Here is a 19,099-nt window from a genome sequence, read left to right as displayed (position 1 = left end):
GTTGAATGGATAATGAAAGTACACTTGAGACGGAGAATTAGAGAGTGGGGGTGAGGTGGGGGGCTCTTAACAGTGTTGGCCCACTGTTTTAAGTCAGATGATGGAAGATGAGAGACTTAGCTGCTGATTAGAACAGACGGAGCGATAGAGCCCATGTCTGCCGCAGCTGAGAAATACAATGGAGGTGGGGGTCAGGGACAGGGCGAGCATGAAGAAGCCTCAGAGTCTTGTGCGGTTTGAAGGCTGCTGCAGTTGCTGCGCGGCAGGCTGATCAGTGTCTTGGGGTTTCTTGGGTGGAGAGACCCGAGAGAGTGCCAGGGGAGGAGGAGGCTAGCGGTAGAGCTGTGGGAGGCTGGGAGATAGAGGGCTGAGAGGCCACGCATCTGGTGGTTGGCACTGTGATTGTGACGACAGGATGATGGCGGCCCTGGGACCAAGATGGATACCTTAAGCCAACTGCTCACTTCTTTGGAGTGTGAGGGGCATGGCTGAGAGGTTGGTGGGCTTGCCGAGGGGAGAGGCAGAAGGCGTGTAGTGTAGCCAAGTGGCATGGACATCACGGGTGAGTGTTGTAACGTGGCACTGGAGGCATAAAGCCTCAGAAGTCCTACCAGCCAAGGCCATGTGAGTCTTCACTGGAGCACCCTCTGAGGAGCTTCAGGGAAGGAGCGCCCTCACCCGGGTGAGGAAGGCTCCCAGAGGGGGAGGAGGACACAGAAGGTTTGGTCCCGTGAGGGTTCGGTGTGTCGGAACAGTGGAAGGGCTCCAGAGGGAGTGGGTGTGAGAGGGTGGGGGTCCGCGGCAGCTCCAGGAATGAAGAGTTGGCGAACCAAGGCCCTTCTTGGGTGGCTCACGATTATTCGGTGTATCTGAGATGCGTCTCACGTGTCCCTCCTGCTAGGTCCTCACCAGTTCAGGGCTGACGAGAACATTTAAAGTTTGTGGGTTCTGAGCAGCCTCTATCTGGAGACTTTATCTCGATGAATCATCCAGTGCGCTGCTACTTAGCGAGAGCTCTCTGGCTTCTGAGTGCAGCGTCAGCAACAATGCCTAACACGTGGAGCTCCACTAACCAGATCACTTATGTTTTGATTATGACATGACAGAGGTGACAAAGAGCTCAAATTTGGGTGGGGTTTTTAGACTCTGCATGTTAGAAATGTCCGCACTCTCCAGGATTCCTGGTATACTGGTGGTTTTTTCAGGGTGACCTTGGTAGTATAGCTTAGTAGCTAAGGTGTTAGAGATAATTCAGTTATGCCTAAAAATGATCCCATCATCTTGTTAGTGAGCAAGGTGTGCACAAAGTTGCCTCATGACGATTGCATCTCGTGAGATGGGCAGTTCCCATTGCACCTACATGTGATAAACCCATGCAAGGCTTGTCCCATGTTGACTGTTCGACTATGCAATGATGGAAAGCCCCAGAATCTCACTGTGCCTTGAGGACAGAAACAGCAACTAAAAATAATGAGCTTTTAGGTAGAATATAATAGAACACCTGTAGCTGGAAATCAAAGTTTCCTTGCTTCAAGTTCAGTGTAGTTACATGTGGAAATATTGTCAATATTATAGTTTCTGTTGGTTGATTTAATGGGAAAGAAGTATCACATTAATTACAGCAAATATTAGTGCTTTCATGCATTGTTCTAAGCATTTTGCGTGTAGTAACTCAGTTATTCCTCGTAATGACCCTATGAGGAAGATACTATTATCGTGCCCATTTTCTGGATGAGACTGAGACAGAGTGTCTAAGTTACCAAAATTATAAGAGGGAGAGTTGGGATTCAAACTCAGGCAGTCTGGCTCCTGAGTGCATGTTCTCACTAGTTGCTCTGTTGACTACTTTCTTAGGAGAGAAGAAAATGTGTAAAATTTAGGTCAGATCAGAAGCTTTTTCAAACTGACATTTTGGTTTGTTTCTATTAAAGAACCCCATTACTCAAAAGTAGCGGTGTTTCCAAGAATTTCATAGAAGAATTTAGAATGCTAGTCAGAATTTACAAGCTCATCACTGCAAGTTGGAATGTTCAGGCAATGGGACTGAGTAGGCAGAGCTGGGCTCTCCACAAAGTACATTTGGGCTCTAATACTGGACAAAGGCTAACTTTCCTAACCCTGTTAACTGGCCAGGACTCAACAATTGGAAAAGATCAGAAACCAGTAAACTAATGGAGTCATAGAAATGATGGTTATTATAATTTTTTCTCCCTGTGCCTCCAGTGAATGTTTGTTAAAAATGATAAGGTCTTGGGGTGCCTGGGTGGCTCAGTTGCTTAAGCATCTGACTTCAGCTCAGGTTACGATCTCCCTGCTCATGAGTTGGTCTGTGCTGACTGCTTGGAGCCTGGAGCCTCCTTCGGATTCTGTCTCCCTCTCTGCCCCTACCCCACTTGTGTGCGCTCTCTCTCTAAAAAATATTAAAAAAAAAAAAAGGACAGGATCATGAGTTTTGGAAGATTGGGCTAGGCAGTCTTGGAACTGGTCTCTTGGCTCTTTCCAGAAGACCAGAAGAGATACGTTGTCCCCATCAACCTGGAGACGGGGATTTGATTGTTGATGGGTCCACCTTCACTAATAGATTTCCATTTAGATCCTAAAGGATTGTTTTAAAAAGTCTGTAAAGGACAGGGGTGCCTAGGTGGCTCAGTTGGCTAAGCCTCCGACTTGATTTCAGCTCAGGGCACCGTCTCACAGTTGTGGGATCCAGCTGTGTATCATGCTCCATGCTAAGCATGGGGTCTGCTTTGGATTCTATCTCTCCCGCTGTCTGTGTCTCTCCCCACTCATTCTCTCTCTCAAAAATATAATAAAGATTTAAAATTCTTTTTTATAACATTTATTTATTTTTGAGAGTGCGTGCACGTGTGCATGCACGTGAGCAGGGGAGGGGCAGAGAAAGAGAGACACAGAATCCGAAGCAGGCTCTGGGCTTGGAGCTGTCACCAAGAGCCCAGCGTGGGGCTTGAACCCATGAACCGTGAGATCATGACCTGAGCTGAAGTCAGAAGCTTAACAGACTGAGCCACCCAGGTGCCCCATAAAATAAACATAAAAAAAGAAAAAAAAGGCTGTAAAGGACAAATCATTAATCATTCAGAGAACTGGAGTGAAAGGGAGAAAAGAGAATATAAAGGAAAATGGTGCTGGGCTGTTTAAATACTTAAACACTTCAAAATTGCCAGTAAAACCATTCCCCACCTCCCCACCCCTATGGGAAATGAGGTCATGACCCCATTTGTGGGTTTGGTGACAGTTTCAGCAATGCAGTGGTACAATATTATCGAGAGAATGTAGGGATGGATTGCTCTCTGTTTTCATCTTGGTTTTATTTTTATGTTGTGACTTTATTTCATATTCTTATTTCTGGAGACCTATTCATCTTCGCTCTTTTAATGATCAGATGAGTGAAAAAGAGTGAAGAGTCAGGACTTGAGTTTTGAAGAAGGCACCATTTTTATGGCCAGTGAGTGCCTTTCAAGCTTTCATTCACCTGATTTTTGCAAATCCGTGTTTCTGTGTTTCCACTTGAGAAACCAAGCTCGTGACTCCTGGAGGGAGACCTCCCCCTGTCCAGTTCCTGGCGTCTGATTTAACCCAGGCGCTGCTCCCCTCCAGGGATGGAAGTTTACCATCTCCTGGGTTATTCTCACTGTTTCCTACCAGTGCCATAACAAATTGTGCGAACTCAGCTTAGAACAATGCGAGGTCATCATGTCACAGTTCTGCAGGTCAGAAGTCTGATATGGGTCTCACCCATGTCACGACGCCTGATGGACGGCATTCCTTTCTAGAACACTCCAGGAGGTTCTAGAGGAGACTCTTTCCAGCCTTCTAGAGGCTGTTTGAATTCGTTAGTTCATGACCCCTTTTTTCAAGGTTAAAGGTGGCAGTACTGTATGTCTTGGGCCATTCTTGTGTCTCCCTCTGACTGTAGCCAGGAAAGGATCTCTTCATGTTGTGTTTTTAGGGCCCATGTGATTAAAGTGACCAACTTGGCGAATCCAAGATGATCTCCCCAAATCTATCCTTAATTTAATTATATCCAGAGCCCCTTTTATTCACATCAAACAACATATTTACAGGGTCAAGGTATTAGGGCATGGACATCATTGGTGAACCATTCATTATTTAAAGCCCACTGCAATTACAATCAGAATTTTTAGTAAGATGACGTCAGGTGCATGACTGTCTAGTGTACGCAGTTCTCCTGACTCTTCAGTGCTAAGAGGATGTCTCAAATTTTCCCCCTGATAGGCAGGGGTCCTTGAATCTGGCTTTAATGAATCTTTCTAAACTCACTTGCCAACACTGGCTTCTGTTTGAGCTGGATGGTGTCTCCAGTGGTGGTCAGAGAGCAGACCATAGATGTTGATTGATGGTTAGGCTGTTGTCCATTTTTGTTTTCCTTTCCTGTCTCCATTTTGTTTCTAATTCAAAACTCCACTCAGATTTCTGACGGCCACTAGAGTTTTCCTGATGTACCTGTTTGTTTCTTGTTCAATTTTCCAAAGGAGCCCTTTGTCCATTCATTGTGACAGCTGTTCATGTCAACACCTATTTTTGATGTCTGTGTGTTTGTGTGTGTCTTTTTTCCCCCCCTCAATTTTGAGGGGGAAGTAGATCCTTCAAAAATAGTTCTTTGTGTTTTAATTATAGAGCTATATTACTTGGAAGATTTACTCTAGACCCTTACAGCGCAGAATCTTTAAGCTTCTCTTGAATTAGTAACATCCTGATTTAAACTGAATGTAAATGATTTAGAACTTGTTTTCTAAGATTGCAAAAGTAGCCAATTTTATACTAAAGTGTAATCGTAAGTACAGATGGACTCATGAAGAGTTGAAATGTGTTCTTCATTTCAAACTACTTGTCGATTCAGGGGTGCAGTGCGCTTTTTAATTTCACTGGTTATTGGGAAAAAATGCAGTCTTTTACTTTTTGTTGAATTTGGTTAATTTACCTCCTTTTCTCCCCACTCCTTAACCCCAGCCTGTTCTGTGACTCACTGATCTTCAATGCTCTTGTACAGAATTCCACAAAAGCACCTCTCAAAAGATCGAATGTTGAGAAGGTGACCAATGTGCAGATCCTGGTGTTGTTTGGCATCCTCCTCGTCATGGCCTTGGTGAGCTCAGTGGGGGCCCTGTACTGGAGTGGGTCGCAAGGAGGAAGGGACTGGTACATCAAGAAGATGGGTAAGTCCCGGGGGATGGAGTGCTCGTTAAAGTAGTAGTGAACCAGTTTTGGAAACTCCTTTCAAGCCGGTTTACGTGGGTGGCCATGCCATCCTTCATTCTTGTGGCTGTAAGGCCAGCCTTCCTGAAAGACTAGGAAGCTTGTGATGAAATGAAGATGAACACATCTGGGGATTGTTTTACATTCAAATGGTTTTGACTATTTTTTTTTTTAGTTATTTTCTTAGTGGTTGCTCTTAGGGGTTACAATACATGTCTTGTATTGTATACATCTGTGTCCGATTAATACTCACTTAATTCCAGTAAAATACAGAAATTTTACACCAGTATAGATTCATTTCTTCCCCTGCTTTGTGCTATTATCATATAAATTATGTCTGTGTTATCAACCCAGTTATACATAGTTATAGTTGTTGCTTTATATAATCTAATGTCTATTAAGTGAAAAGAAAAAAATAGAGTTGTTTTTCATTAACCTACTTATTTACAATTTCTCGTATCCTTTATTTCTTCCTGTAGATTTGAGTTACCAGCTCGTGTTTTTTCTTTGCTTCATGTAGCTTCATCCTCTCGTTCCTTTGCAATGTCATGTTACATTTGTATAGAAGTCCAGCAATGCAATTTTATAGTCATTTTGTCATGTTTTTTTAAATCCAAGAGAAAGAATAAAAAGAAGTACCTGTGTAATTACTTTTACTGATATCCTTTGTTTACATGGATTTAATTCCTGTCTGGTGTCACTTCCTTTCATCTCGGGGAATTTTTATTGGTGTTTCTTGTAAGGCAGATTGGACAGCACCAAATTATCTGTTTTTCTCTTGGAATGTATTAGTTTATCCTTTGTTTTTGAAGCGTAGTTTTGCTGATCCAGGATTCTTGTAGAATTCTTGGCTTGATGTTCTTTTCCTTTCAGTACTTTGCATATGGCATCCCACTGCCTTCTGGCCTCCCTTGTACTGATGAGAAGTCAGCTGTTAATCTTACTAAGTTTCTCCTTGCATGGGAGTCATTTTCCTGTTGCTGCTTTCAAAATTGTCCTGGGTTTTCGATAATTTTGAGTTTATTTTATATGGTGTCTGTAAGCTTTTTGGATGTGTTCTTTAATCTTTTTCATCAAGTTTGGGGAGTTTTTAGCTACTATTAATTCAAGCATTGTTTCTGCTACATATTCACTTCCTTATCTTTCTGGTAATTCCATTATGTACATGTTGGTCCACACGATGTGGCCTTAGGCTCTGTTAATGTTTCTTACTCTGTTTTCTTTCTGTTCTTCAAATTGGGGAATGTCTATTGATCTATACTCAGGCTTGTCTGTTACTGTCTTCTGCCTCTCATCTCCTGCTAAGCTTCATGGTGGGTTTTTTTTTTCATTTCAACGATCAGACTTTTCAGTTTCAGAATTAGCATTTGGTTCTTTTATCTCTTTATCGATGTTCTCTGATCAGTCACTGTCATCATACTTTCTTTTAATTCTTTAAACAGTTTTTTTGGTTCTTTATAATAGCTTCTTTGAAGTCTTTGGTCCATCATTTGGGTCCCCCTCAGAGGCATTGCTTTTTTTCTTTCTTTGTTTCCTATTTTTTGTTGTTGCTGAAAACTGGGCACTTTAGGTAATGTGTTGCGGCAATTCAGGATGGCTTCCTCTCCCTCCTGGGGCTTGTTGCTGTTTTTTATTTTCCTGTTCAGTGATTTTCCTGGAAGAATTCTGTAAAGTGTTTTCTCCTGCAGTGTATAGTCTCTGTGGTTACTGCTCAGGTTTAGTTCCGTGTTTTCACTTCTTTAATGTGTATTTTTGAGAGAGAGAGAGACACACACACACACACAGAGTGTGAGTGGGAGAGGGGCAGAGGGAGACACAGAATCTGAAGCAGCCTCCAGGCTCCGAGCTGTCAGCACAGAGCCTGACGCAGGGCTTGAACTCACGAACCACGAGATCATGACCTGAGCCTAAGTCGGCTGCTTCACTGACTGAGCTACCCAGGCCCCCACTGCCCCCCATGTTTTTACTTTTTTAATACTTTAAAAACATATGGTTTAAGCTATATAGAGATTTTTAGTATATTCGTATTTGTGCCACCTTTACGTTAGGATGTTTTCATCACAGAAGAAAATCCTCAATAGCAATCACTCTTTCTGTATTTACTTTGAAGCCTGGATTCTTAAGGTCAGCATGTGATTGGTCAGAGGTTGTGCTTTAACACCTTGAGATAGTAGGGTCATGCTAATAAAACCCCTTTGCTGTTTGATCTGTGTGTGGCTGTGGAATACCTTCAGTGTTTGGGGACTTTAAAGTCTGACCATATTCCGTCAGGGAAAAGTAGTTCCCAAGTCTCTCCTAAGCAAGTGCGGCTTTGTGCATCGACGTGATTGTCTGGACCCACCAGGGCTGAGTACGATCTTTCCAAGGTTGCTTTGGTCATTTATTTCCATAGCTCTCCCTGTTTCATTTCTGACTAGCCTTCTGTTTGGCTTGCTGCTCCTGGTACCGGGAGATACGAGGCTTCCCTGATTAGAGACCCCCGTGGCTAATAGTATTTTTGGCAGTGCCCTCGGCATGGCTGTTCTTCATGCTGTGTTCCAAACAGTGACCTCTTCCTCAGGCTATTCCTGTCCTGAAAACATGCCTTCCTCTGGGGCAGCAGCCTGCCTCACCCTGGGACAGAGTTGCTGCAACATGGAGCTGGGGTTGGGGGGCATCAGAGCCGTGAGTCCCACCTACCCAGTCCAAACAGAACTTAAGCATCATGGCTTAAGGGGAAAGGAGCGGGAAATAGCCTCTGACTTAAATGCTTTAGGTTCCCACTTAGATTAAGTAGACCTTTTTAAACACAGGCTTTGGAATTTTTTTTTTTGTATGCACTGTGATTAATTTCCAAGCACTTTAAATACTTGTTTTTGACAATTTTGTCCAGTTCTGTTGCTTCCGGTTTTGAGACATTTGCCAGTCTTACACAGCAATTCCAGAAGACGATTTAATGACAAAATATTTTGAGAGCTAAATTTGAATTTTAACACTTTGGAATCTTTTCTTGAAGTTTTTGTTGTTCCTGTCCTTAAATATATTTTGGTTAAACTGTCAAAACAGTTTTTTCTTTCTCTGATTATCTCACACAGAAAAATTAAACCCTTTTAACTGCTCAGGAGAACTATTGCCACTTTTATAAATATGACCAGGACTTGAGCTGTAGGTTGGATCAAAGCCCTTGGTTTTGGTTCTTAAAATTTGGATTTGGACTTTTTATTATATGTCTAGCCTCAAATACGAAGACTGATACTTTCTGTACATAGTTTCAAAATGTCATCTGGGTAAATAAACCGCATTGGCCGCCATCTTGGTATACAGGATTTGTGGAAACGGGCATGTAGGTCGCCTAATGTCAGAGCGCCTGGGTGGCTTAGTTGGTTAAGCGTCCAGCTTTGACTCAGGTCATGATCTCGTGGTTTGTGAGATCGAGCTTCACATTGGACTCTGGGCTGACAGATTGGAGCCTGGACCCTGCTTTGGATTCTGTGTTTCCCTCTGTCTCTGCCCCTCCCCCCTAAAACAAATAAACGCAAAAGTAAATAAATAGCCTGATGTCAAACTCCAGTACTAGTTGCATGATTTATGGTGGAAGGATGGTCTTTTTGTCCCACCCATGAGGCTCTCTACTTCGTTTCCCTATGGAAAGTCGGAGTGGCTCTGGCACAAGCCATCAGACTTCACATTTGCATGGTCAGACTTGAAGCTTTGACTTCAGCTTCTCTCAGATCCTGTCCTCGCTCCCGTCCACTTGATTGTTTTTGTTGGGCTGAATGAACTTGTATGCATAGGGTCTTCCCTGAATGTGCTCTACTTATTGACCCTATATGTGATGATACGAAGCGATTTTTGGCCGGTATTGAAACCTGAAATTTTAAATTTCGTCCTACATGATTCTAACTGGCAGATATCCCTACGGATATCCCTAAGCAAATTAAACCTCAGGGACGTGTGTTAACTGTTGGTACTTGAGAGATGCTGTTTAGCGACTACTTAATTCAAAAGAGCAAGAGAACAGAGTGACATGTTAGAGAAGGAGCAATTGGCAGGAAAAAAGGAAGCCTTGGTAGGTGAGAAGAAACTGAGGGGATGGCGTGAAGGTAAAAACCACCGGCCAGCGGCCAGCGTGAGCCTCCTCCCGGGTACCCTTGACCAGCCCTTTACTTTGCCGTCACAACTGCCCTGGAGGCCTCTAAAGCTGAGTCAAACCACCACCATTTGACTAATTTCCTGGAGGAAAAACTCAACTGGGGTTTGAAGTTCTTACGAATTATTAATCTCCAATCCTAGCCTTTTGCTTTCTAGAAATCCCAGTTCCCCTCAAGAGGCGTTTTAAAATCCAAACCTTAAGCCTGCTGCGACCCTCCCTCACCTCTAGCCGAGTTAAGATCGTGTCACTTCTTCCTTCAACCAGAGGATCACGGTCACCAGGAAAAGATGATACAGACCTTGTACCTCTTTGCCCTCCGCTAGTCCATTTTCCTGTCCACACTGACCCCACTTGTGCTTCGGATTCTGTCCTCTCCCGGTCTTGTTCCATCCTGAGGGGTCCTCCTCTGTTAGGGTTTTCTTCTCTTCAGTAAATCGGCTCCAGCCTTCCGGCCTCTCTGCCTGCCCCCTTGACCCTTTTTGTATGTTACAAACCCTTTGGGGGTATCCCAGATAGACTCTGACCTTATCAGTGAGGTCGTAGATCTTCCTTAAAGCCATTGAAATGCCGGGCTTCTTCTTCTTCTTCTTCTTCTTCTTTTTTTAATATCCTTTTTAGTTAGCGGTCGTCTTTTCCTGCCAAAATTTGACTAAAGCCTCTGTTGGGGATGGCCTTCAGCGACTGTGCCTTCCCACTGAAGACTTCCTGTCCCACTGTCAGTGACGCCCTGTGAATTCCGCCTTCAGTGGGTGTGCCCTGCTGCATGGACGGTGAGGGGCGTGTTGGCTCCTGCTTACCACCCCCCCAACCTCCTGTTAGGCGTCAGCTCTTTAGTAGAAGGGATTATATTAATACTCTTCGTATACACCGTTCATGCCACGTAGTAGGTGCTTAAACACCGTTTTAACTCGAATCTCTAAATTTACACGTAAACCATGAACCTCTTGGAGAAAAATTACTTACTATTAAAGGGAAACTGAGTGGAGATGAACTAAAGCTATACAGACACTCTGATTTTCTTCCACAGACACGACCTCGGATAATTTCGGATATAACCTGTTGACATTCATCATCTTGTACAACAATCTTATTCCCATCAGTCTGTTGGTGACTCTTGAGGTCGTGAAATACACTCAAGCCCTTTTTATAAACTGGGTGAGTATCTGAGCAGAGCTTTCAAATTGAGCTACTGGAGCAGTGTCGACCACTGTTTTCTCGCAGTCTCTCGGAGCCTCAGTCCTTCACTTGAGCTCCCAGAAAAGGAAGAACGTGGTTAATTTGTGACTGGGTCTGGGACTTAAACTGGCCGGAGAACTGGCACGGGACCCCTGAGCCAGTGATGGCAGTGACTGGTGACTTGACACCTCAGCCTCCCAGTCTGTGAAATGGCACCAGGCCTAATCAGTGGGTTCTTGTGAGGATTAAGTGAAATAATGGAAGCTGGGTGAGTACCAGGCGCGTGTCTTGTGCCGAGTGGGGGCGAAATGGCTGCAAATGCGTTCCTGCTTTTACAGCTTATTTAGTGCTGAAGGAAGGGGCTCGTAGGCGTGTCTGTTGTACTGTGCATTATAGATCAAATTCATGGTAACCATCAACTCGGATTCTCTGGCAAGAGTAGGGGTGGAATTTTTAAGGAACTGCCATGGCCATTAAGCATGAACATGAGCAGCCAGTACTTGCAGACTGGGCGCCTCCATGTGCATTTTTATTGGCTCTTCCCAACAATCCCGTGAATGAGGTATTGGCTCAGAAGTATGGGTCAGACTAGGTCATGCAGTGATCATCTTGCAACCCAAATCTTCTGTGTGTAAATTGCATATTTTCTTCTATCACAGTGTTCTCTATAGTAATGGCCATGGTACTTCCCACCCCCAAATTAAAAATGAGCATTCATATTATCTGTTGTAGCCTCTTTTCTGTGTTAATCTTTTTTTTAAAAAATTTAACATTTATTTATTTTTGAGAGACAGAGACAGATCATAAGCAGGGGAGGGGCAGAGAGAGAGGGAGACACAGAATCAGAAGCAGGCTCCAGACTCTGAACTAGCTGTCAGCACAGAGCCCAACACGGGGCTCGAACCCACAAACCGTGAGATCATGACCTGAGTTAAAGTCAGACGCTTAACCGACTGACCCCCCCCGCCAGGCGCCCCTCTTCTGTGTTAATCTAAGTGAAGGATTAATGGTATTTATTTTCTAAAACGTTCTCTCCACCCTCTTCTCTCTCACAGGACACAGACATGTATTATCTCGGAAATGACACTCCTGCAATGGCCAGGACGTCAAACCTTAATGAAGAGCTGGGGCAGGTGAGAGCTTCTCTGGGACTCGGGTGGCCATGACAACAGCATCTGGGGAGGCCGGCACTGGAGCCGTGAGGTGTTTTGGAAAACTAGTTCTCTGTGAATGTGGTTTTGATGTCTGGAGAGCTGTGTGTGTATGTGTGTGTGTATATATATAGCATTCGAAAGTACAGTCTTAAATAGAACNGTGAATGTGGTTTTGATGTCTGGAGAGCTGTGTGTGTATGTGTGTGTGTATATATATATAGCATTCGAAAGTACAGTCTTAAATAGAAATGTTAGTTGGTTTTGACCTATTTTTTTGAGGCATCCATGTATTTTATTATCTAGAAGGTACCCACAAAAAAATTAACACAAAAAATTGCAACATTATTTTGGATATTAAAATTGTTTGTCAGGAGGAAATGATCGGGAAGAACATGGTTCAGATATGCAGATGTTGGGTAACCTTACAAAACATGAGGGAACTAATTTGAAGGACATAAATCTGTTAAATTTCTCACAGGTCTCAGATTTTATTTCTGGAACCTTCCAGGGAATGACTTTCTTTTCTGCTCCCACCCTTGAAACCCCTGTGGCCTTTAACGAGTTGTGTTTTGCGTTTTATCTTCATCATACCTTGAAATTACTACAAGGAATGGCCTCTTCTGAGTGCATTGCAGTTAAAGATGATAATTTCACGCAATACTTATTTTAACCTCCCCGCAGCCCTGTAAGATGGGTGCTATGTATGTCAGACTCAACTTGCCTCCTCTTTGAACCCTTTTTCAGTTTGTCGGGTAGGGTTAATCTCTCTTCTGTGTCTCCGTGACAGTTTCTCCACATATAAACACAGTACAGTGAGAGACATGATGGCGATGTCGTGTCTCTTTCTGTCCTGAGCCTTTCAAGTCTACTTGAGGGTGTGGATGTGCCTCGTATGAAGTCTTCCGCTGGCCTGGTCATAGTTTGGCACAGTGCTCAGTACACCATTGTTTCAGGACTCCTTAAACTGGATCCCAGTGATTGAAGGATTAAAGGTGTTCAAGTTGTACCCAGGATGATTCTTCCTGCCAATTGGGAATATGGGAAAAGTTTGCTTGGGCAAGTAGTTTTGACTTGGAACTTCAGGATAAGTTAAAATAGGCAGAATGAGAGCAAATTGTGATAATTCCTTATAAGAAAATTTTCAGTTTTAACATCATGATATAATATTTAAATTTTTAAAGAAGGGGGGCAGAAGGAAACTCTGCTTATTGGAAGGCTGATTCTACTGAATTTTTTATACCTCTGGGCTTCATATAAAAAGTTGTTTATAGGGGCATCTGCGTGGCTCAAGAGTGGGATGCTCAACCGACTGGTTTTGGCTCAGGTTTGTGAGTTGAGTCTCGCATAGATTCCCCCGCCTCTCTCTCTGCTCTGCCCCCACTATCTCTTGCTCCCTCTCTGCCCCTCCCCTACTCACACTGTCTCTCTTTCAAAATAAATAAGTAAACTTAAAAAAACCTTATTTATAGTTGAAACATTAATTACCCATACTTTACTAATTTTAATTTCTTGGTAATATTTGACTTCTTTAGGAACATTAATTATTTTCCTTAAAGATCCTTTGATTGCTCTAAAAATACTTCATAGTGTATTTGCCTCTATTGTATCACTAAGAAAAGGTACAGAAAAAACCAGTATAAAGCACGGCTTCCCTTTGTGATCCCGGAAGTACCTCCCGTAGCAGTCATGGCCCCTCTTTGGAAAACCACTGAGAAACTGGAATTCTTACAGGAGACGATTCTGTTACTCTCCCTTCACCAGTCTATGACGTCATTTCCCAGATGTTCTGTATCTTCTCGCCATACTCTGTGCTCCATAGATGTGGAAATCGGGGCTAAGACGGAAGAGGTGACTTTTTCAGAGTCCACAGGACTAGTTTGTATCCAGAGCCTGAGATGGGCAACCATCTCTCTGTGATCTTGAACTGTTTCCCCTTCCCCACCAGATGATCTGCTGGAGAGAACGTAACTTGCACAGCACATGTGCATTTGGAGCTCATTGCTTTTACAGTCAGTTGTGACCTCTAGAAACTTCTCTTTTCACCTTTGTATATTGAGATCTTCGTGTATTAAATCTGTAAGACTTTGTGTCTCAGAAAGTTTACATAACCTGTAGCAGGTCTGTGCTGCCTTCATGTCCTTGTAACCTTGACTATGATGGAGGAGCTTTATGTTCTGTATTGTTTCAGGATATGCTTACTTAATCTGATTAGGAGTGGAGTGAGAAAACATATTTTGAGGGTGGCCTGAGTCTGAACTTGTTGCCTTTAGACCAGGGTGCTGTGTGAGGTCGGGGGACTCTCCCGGAGAGGGATAGGTGTCCTTGTGGCGGGACTGAGTGCTTCTGCCTAGAGATGGACATGGCCCCAGGGCTGTCGCTGAGGCCTCCTTTGCACATTTCCACACAACTGAACTCTAGGCTTGGTTCGTGGAAAAGGTTTTTAAGTGGTCTGTGCACTAAATACACTTATATATTTAATGTATAGGTATAAAAGGTATTCTAATATATATAATTATAAAATGTATTTGCTTTAAGGAAATTTACATTTTAAAATTAATAGAGATTTTGAAAAGTAGAGAAGGAAAGACTATTTATTGGTCTCTACATCTTAGTACAGTCTTGTACATTTCTTCCATTCTTTGCTTTAGGTGAAATACCTGTTTTCTGATAAAACTGGAACTCTTACCTGCAATATCATGAACTTCAAGAAGTGCAGCATTGCTGGGGTAACCTACGGGTAAGTTTGTGTATCACTTACTAAACATTTGATTTGTATTTCTTCCAACAAAATAAGTTGATTTTCAATTGCTTGGTCGAATACCTTTTTGATATTTGGAAAGGATGTTTTTAAGGGATTTAGATACGTGATAACTACTGAATGTGTTTAAAATTTAATGGGTCCCAACTATGAACCACAGTTAACACACAGTTTATTTCTGCAAATACTTAGCGGTGATAAGTCCCTGGATTTAATGCTATAAATTGAATTTTAAAACTTTAATTCTATAAATTAAACTTCTATAGGTTTATATTTATAATCTAATAATTATAAATGTCTTACTACTATTTTGATCTGAATGCATGTCTCTTTTTTGATATATAACTGACATACAACATTATTAGTTTCAGATGTATGGCATAATGATTCAGTGTTGGTGTATGTTGCAAAATGGTCACCACCATGAATTAGTTACCATCTGTCAGCACATATCATTAAAAAATTTATTTTTTCTTGTGCTGCAGCTTTTAAAGTCTGTTTTTTTTTTTTTTAGCAACTTTCAAATATGCAGTATGGTAGTTATCCTAAACTACAGTCACGATGTTGGGTGTTAAGTTCCTATGACTTATTTATTTTATAAGTGGATGTTTATCTTTTGCACCTTTCACCCATCTTTTGACCACTCCCCACCCCCAGTTTCTGGCAGCTGCTAACTTGTTCTCTGTATCTATGAGCTTATTTATTTATTTATTCAGGTTTCACACAGAAGTAAGATGGTATGGGATTTGTCTCTGGCTGGCAGGCTTTCCTTAGCAGTACCCTCAGGGTCCATCCATGTTGTCACCAATAGCAAGATTTCCTTTTTTATGGCTGAATAATATTCCATCATACGTACCATATTTTCTTTATCTTTTCATCCATTTAGAGACAGTGAGGATGACTGGACTGTATTTTGACTATTGTAAATAATGCTGCAGTGAATATGGGGTGTAGATACCATTTTGAGTTTGTGTTTTCATCTTCTTCAGCTGAATACCCAGAATTGGAATTGCTGGGTCATATGGTAGTTTTATTTTTAGTTTTTTAAGGAACCTCCATATGGTTTTCCATAGCAGTTTCACCAATTTACACTCTCCTCAGAAGCACACAAGAGTTTCCTTTCCTTCACATTTTTGCCAACACTTATTTCTTCTAACCATTCTAACAGGTAAGAGAGATGATAGCTCATTGTGGTTTTGATTTTCATTTACCTGATGATTAGTGATGTTTAACACATCTTCATGTACCTGTTGGCCATCTATTTGTCTTCTTTTTTTTTTTTAATAGTTTATTGTCAAATTAGTTTCCACATAACACTCATTGCTCATCCCCACAAGTGTCCTCCTCCATGCCCATCCCCCCTCCCCCCACATCCATCAGTCCTCAGTTTTTGTCAGCATTCAAGAGTCTCTCATGGTTTGCTTCTCTCCCTTTCCCCCACCATTTCTGCCCTTCTTCTCCCCCTTGTTCCTCCGTCAAGTTCCTCCTAATCCTCCTATACGTGCAAACATATGATATTTGTCCTTCTCTGCCTGACTCTATTTGTCTTCTTTATAACAATGTCTATTCAGAGCTTCTGCCCACTTTTAAAAACGTTTATTTTTGAGAGAGTGAGGGAGCAAGCAAGCACGCATGAGTGGAGGAGGGGAAGAGAGAGAGGGAGATAGAGGATCCAAAGTGGGCTCTCCATTGACAGTAGAGAGCCTGATATGGGGCTTGAGATCATGACCTGAGCTGAAGTCAGATGCTTAACCTGCTGAGCCACCCAGATATCCCTCCCTCTGCCCATTTTTAATCAGATTTTTTTTTTTCTGTTGAGTTGCAGGAGTTCTTTATATATTTAGATATTAACTCCTTGCCAGGTATATGATGTACAAATATTTTCTTCCATGAAGTAGATTGCCTTTTTCATTTCGTTGAATTGTTCCCTTTGCTGTGCAGAAGCTTCGTAGTTTGACATAGTCCCTTTTGTTTATTTTTGCTTTTTGTTGCCTTTGTTTTTGGTGTCAGATCCAAAAAAGTCATCACCAAGATCAATGTCCAAGAGCTTACACCTGTATTTACTTCTAGGAGTTTTACAGTTTCAGGTCTAACACTCAAGTCTGTAGTCTATTCTAATTTTTGTGTATGGTATAAGATAGTAGTCCAATTTCATTATTTTGCATGTAGCTGTCCACTTTATTGAAGAGATTTGTTGAAGAGATTTATCCAGTTACTGAAGAGATTTTCCTTTCTCTGTTACGTATTATTGGCTCCTTTGTCAGAAATTAACTGACCATATTGCATGGGTTTATTTCTAGGCTCTTTGTGTTCCATTGATCTATGCACCTGTTTTTAGGCCAGTACTATCCTGTATTGATTACGATAGTTTTTGTAATCTAGTCTGAAATCAGACTGTGATGTCCCTAGTTCTTGTTTTTCAAGATTGCTTTGGCAATTCGAGTCTTTTTTTAGTTCCATACAAATCAGAATTCTTTATTGCTGTGAAAAATGCTGTTGAATTTTAATGGGAATTACATATTAGAGGTCCAGAGGAGCAGCATTACATTGCGTTGCTTTGTATGGACATGTTGACGGTATAAATTCTTCTAACCCATGGACATGGAATATTTTAATATTTATTTGAGTGTTTATATTCTTTCATGCCTTACAGTTTTCAGTGTCCCAGGTTTTTCATCTCTTGGTTGAGATTTTTCAGTGTCTCTTCTGATTGTTCATTATTAGTCTGTAGAAATACAACTGACCTTTATGTATTGATTTTTGTATCCTGCAGCTTTACTAAATTCATTTGTTCTAATAGTTGGTGAGGTTTTTAGGCTTTTCTATATATAGTATCATGTCATCTGCTATAAAAATAGTGACAATTTTACTTCTTTCTGAATTGGATACCTTTTATTTTTGCCTGATTGCTGTGGCTAGGATATCCAATGCTGTGTTGAATACAAGTGGCAAGAGTGGACATCGTTGTTTTGTTCCTGATCTTAGAGGAAAAGCTTTCAGCTTTTCACTATTGAGTAAGATGTTAGCTGTGGGCTTGTCACATGTGACCTTTATGTTGTTGAGTTATGTTCCCTCTATACTTATTTTGTTGAGAATGTCTGTCATAAATGGATGTTGAATTTTGTCGAATACTTTTTCTACCTCTAGTGAGACAATCCTATATTTATCCTTCATTTTGTTAATGTGCTGTGTCACAGTGATGGGATATAGGTGTTGAGCCACCCTTGTATCCCTGGAATAAATCTCAGTTGGTCATGGTGCATGAGTTTTTAAAAATGTATTATTGAATTCAGTTTGCTAATACTTTGTTGAGGATTTTTGCATCTATGTTCATCAGGGGTATTGGCCTCTTCTTTTTTTGTGCTCTTAACTGGCTTTGGTATCAGGTAGTGCTGACCTTGTAAAATCAGTTTGGAAGGTTCTTTGCTTTTCTGTGTTTAGGAAGAGTTTGATAAGTATTGGTATTCTTCGAATGTTTGGGAGAATTCATCAGTGAAGCTGTCTGGATGTGACTTTTGATAGGAGGTTATTGATTACTGATTTCATCTCCTTACTAGTGATCAATTTAAGATTTTCTGTTTCATCATAATTTAGTCTTGGTGTGTTGTTTCTAGGTATTTATCCATTTATCTATTTCTTCTATGTTGTCCAATTTCTTGGCATGTAATTATTGATGATAGTTCCCTATGAGCCATCATGTTGCTATTGTATCAGTTCTTTCATTTCTGATTTTGAGTCCTGTTTTTTTCCTGCTGGGTTGAGCTAAAGGTTTGTCAGTTTTGTTTGTCTTCTCAAGAACCAGCTCCTAGTTTCATTGATATTTTTTCCCCTTACTTATTTTCACCCTAATCTTTGCTACTTTCTTTCTTATACTAAGAAAATTAGTATACCAAGGAAGTTGTGTTTCATTTGTTCTTTTTCTAGGTTTTTGAGCTATAAAATTGGGTCATTTGAGGGGCACCTGGGTGGCTCAGTCGGTTGAGCATTCGACTTCGGCTCAAGTCATGATCTCAGTTCGAGGGTTCGAGCTCCGTGTCGGGCTCTGTGCTGACAGCTAGCTCAGAGCCTGGAGCCTGCTTTGGATTCTGTGACTCCCTCTCTCTCTGACCAGCCCCTGCTCACATTGTCTCTATCTCTCTCTCAAAAATAAATAAAACATTAAAAAAAAAAGAACCTTTAAAAAACTTTGGGTCATTTGAGATCTTTCCTGATTTTTTTTTTTAAATGTTTATTTCTAGGAGAGAGAGAGAGAGAGACAGTGTGAGCAGGGGAGGGTCAGAGAGAGAGGGAGTCACAGACTGAAACAGGCTCCAGGCTCTGAGCTGGCAGTCAGCACAGAGCCCGACGCGGGGCCCGAACCCACGAACCGAGATCATGACCTAAGTGAAAGTCGGACGCTTAACCGACTAAGCCACCCAGGCGCCCCAAATCTTTCCTGATTTTTGATGTACCCATTTATTGCTGTGAACTTCCTTCTTAGAATTGCTTCTGCTATATCGCAAATTTTACTATGTTGTATTTCCATTTTCTTTTATCTCAACATATTTTCTCTTTTGGTTTCTTCCTTGACCAAAATTCTTCCTTGACCTTGGTTATTTAGTAGCATATTGTTTAAGCTCCACATATTTTTTTGAATCTTCA

General features: G+C 41.7%; 1 protein-coding gene across 1 annotated transcript in view; it reads left to right on the top strand.

Moving 5' to 3' along the window:
• Positions 1-19,099, top strand: part of ATP8A2 (ATPase phospholipid transporting 8A2) — a 468,564-nt gene that overhangs the window by 15,506 nt on the left and 433,959 nt on the right. The window contains exons 10-13 of the mRNA XM_077745423.1: positions 5,033-5,198; positions 10,398-10,525; positions 11,602-11,679; positions 14,349-14,437. Of these exons, the coding sequence (XP_077601549.1) occupies positions 5,033-5,198; positions 10,398-10,525; positions 11,602-11,679; positions 14,349-14,437 (461 nt within the window). The remainder of the gene's footprint in view (positions 1-5,032; positions 5,199-10,397; positions 10,526-11,601; positions 11,680-14,348; positions 14,438-19,099) is intronic.

Source organism: Crocuta crocuta, unplaced genomic scaffold, assembly GCF_008692635.1.
Source record: "Crocuta crocuta isolate KB4526 unplaced genomic scaffold, BGI_CrCroc_1.0 scaffold258, whole genome shotgun sequence".
In the NCBI taxonomy this organism is placed as follows: domain Eukaryota; kingdom Metazoa; phylum Chordata; class Mammalia; order Carnivora; family Hyaenidae; genus Crocuta; species Crocuta crocuta.
Note: the sequence above shows the minus strand (reverse complement) of the source record. Positions and strands in the feature narration are given on the sequence as shown.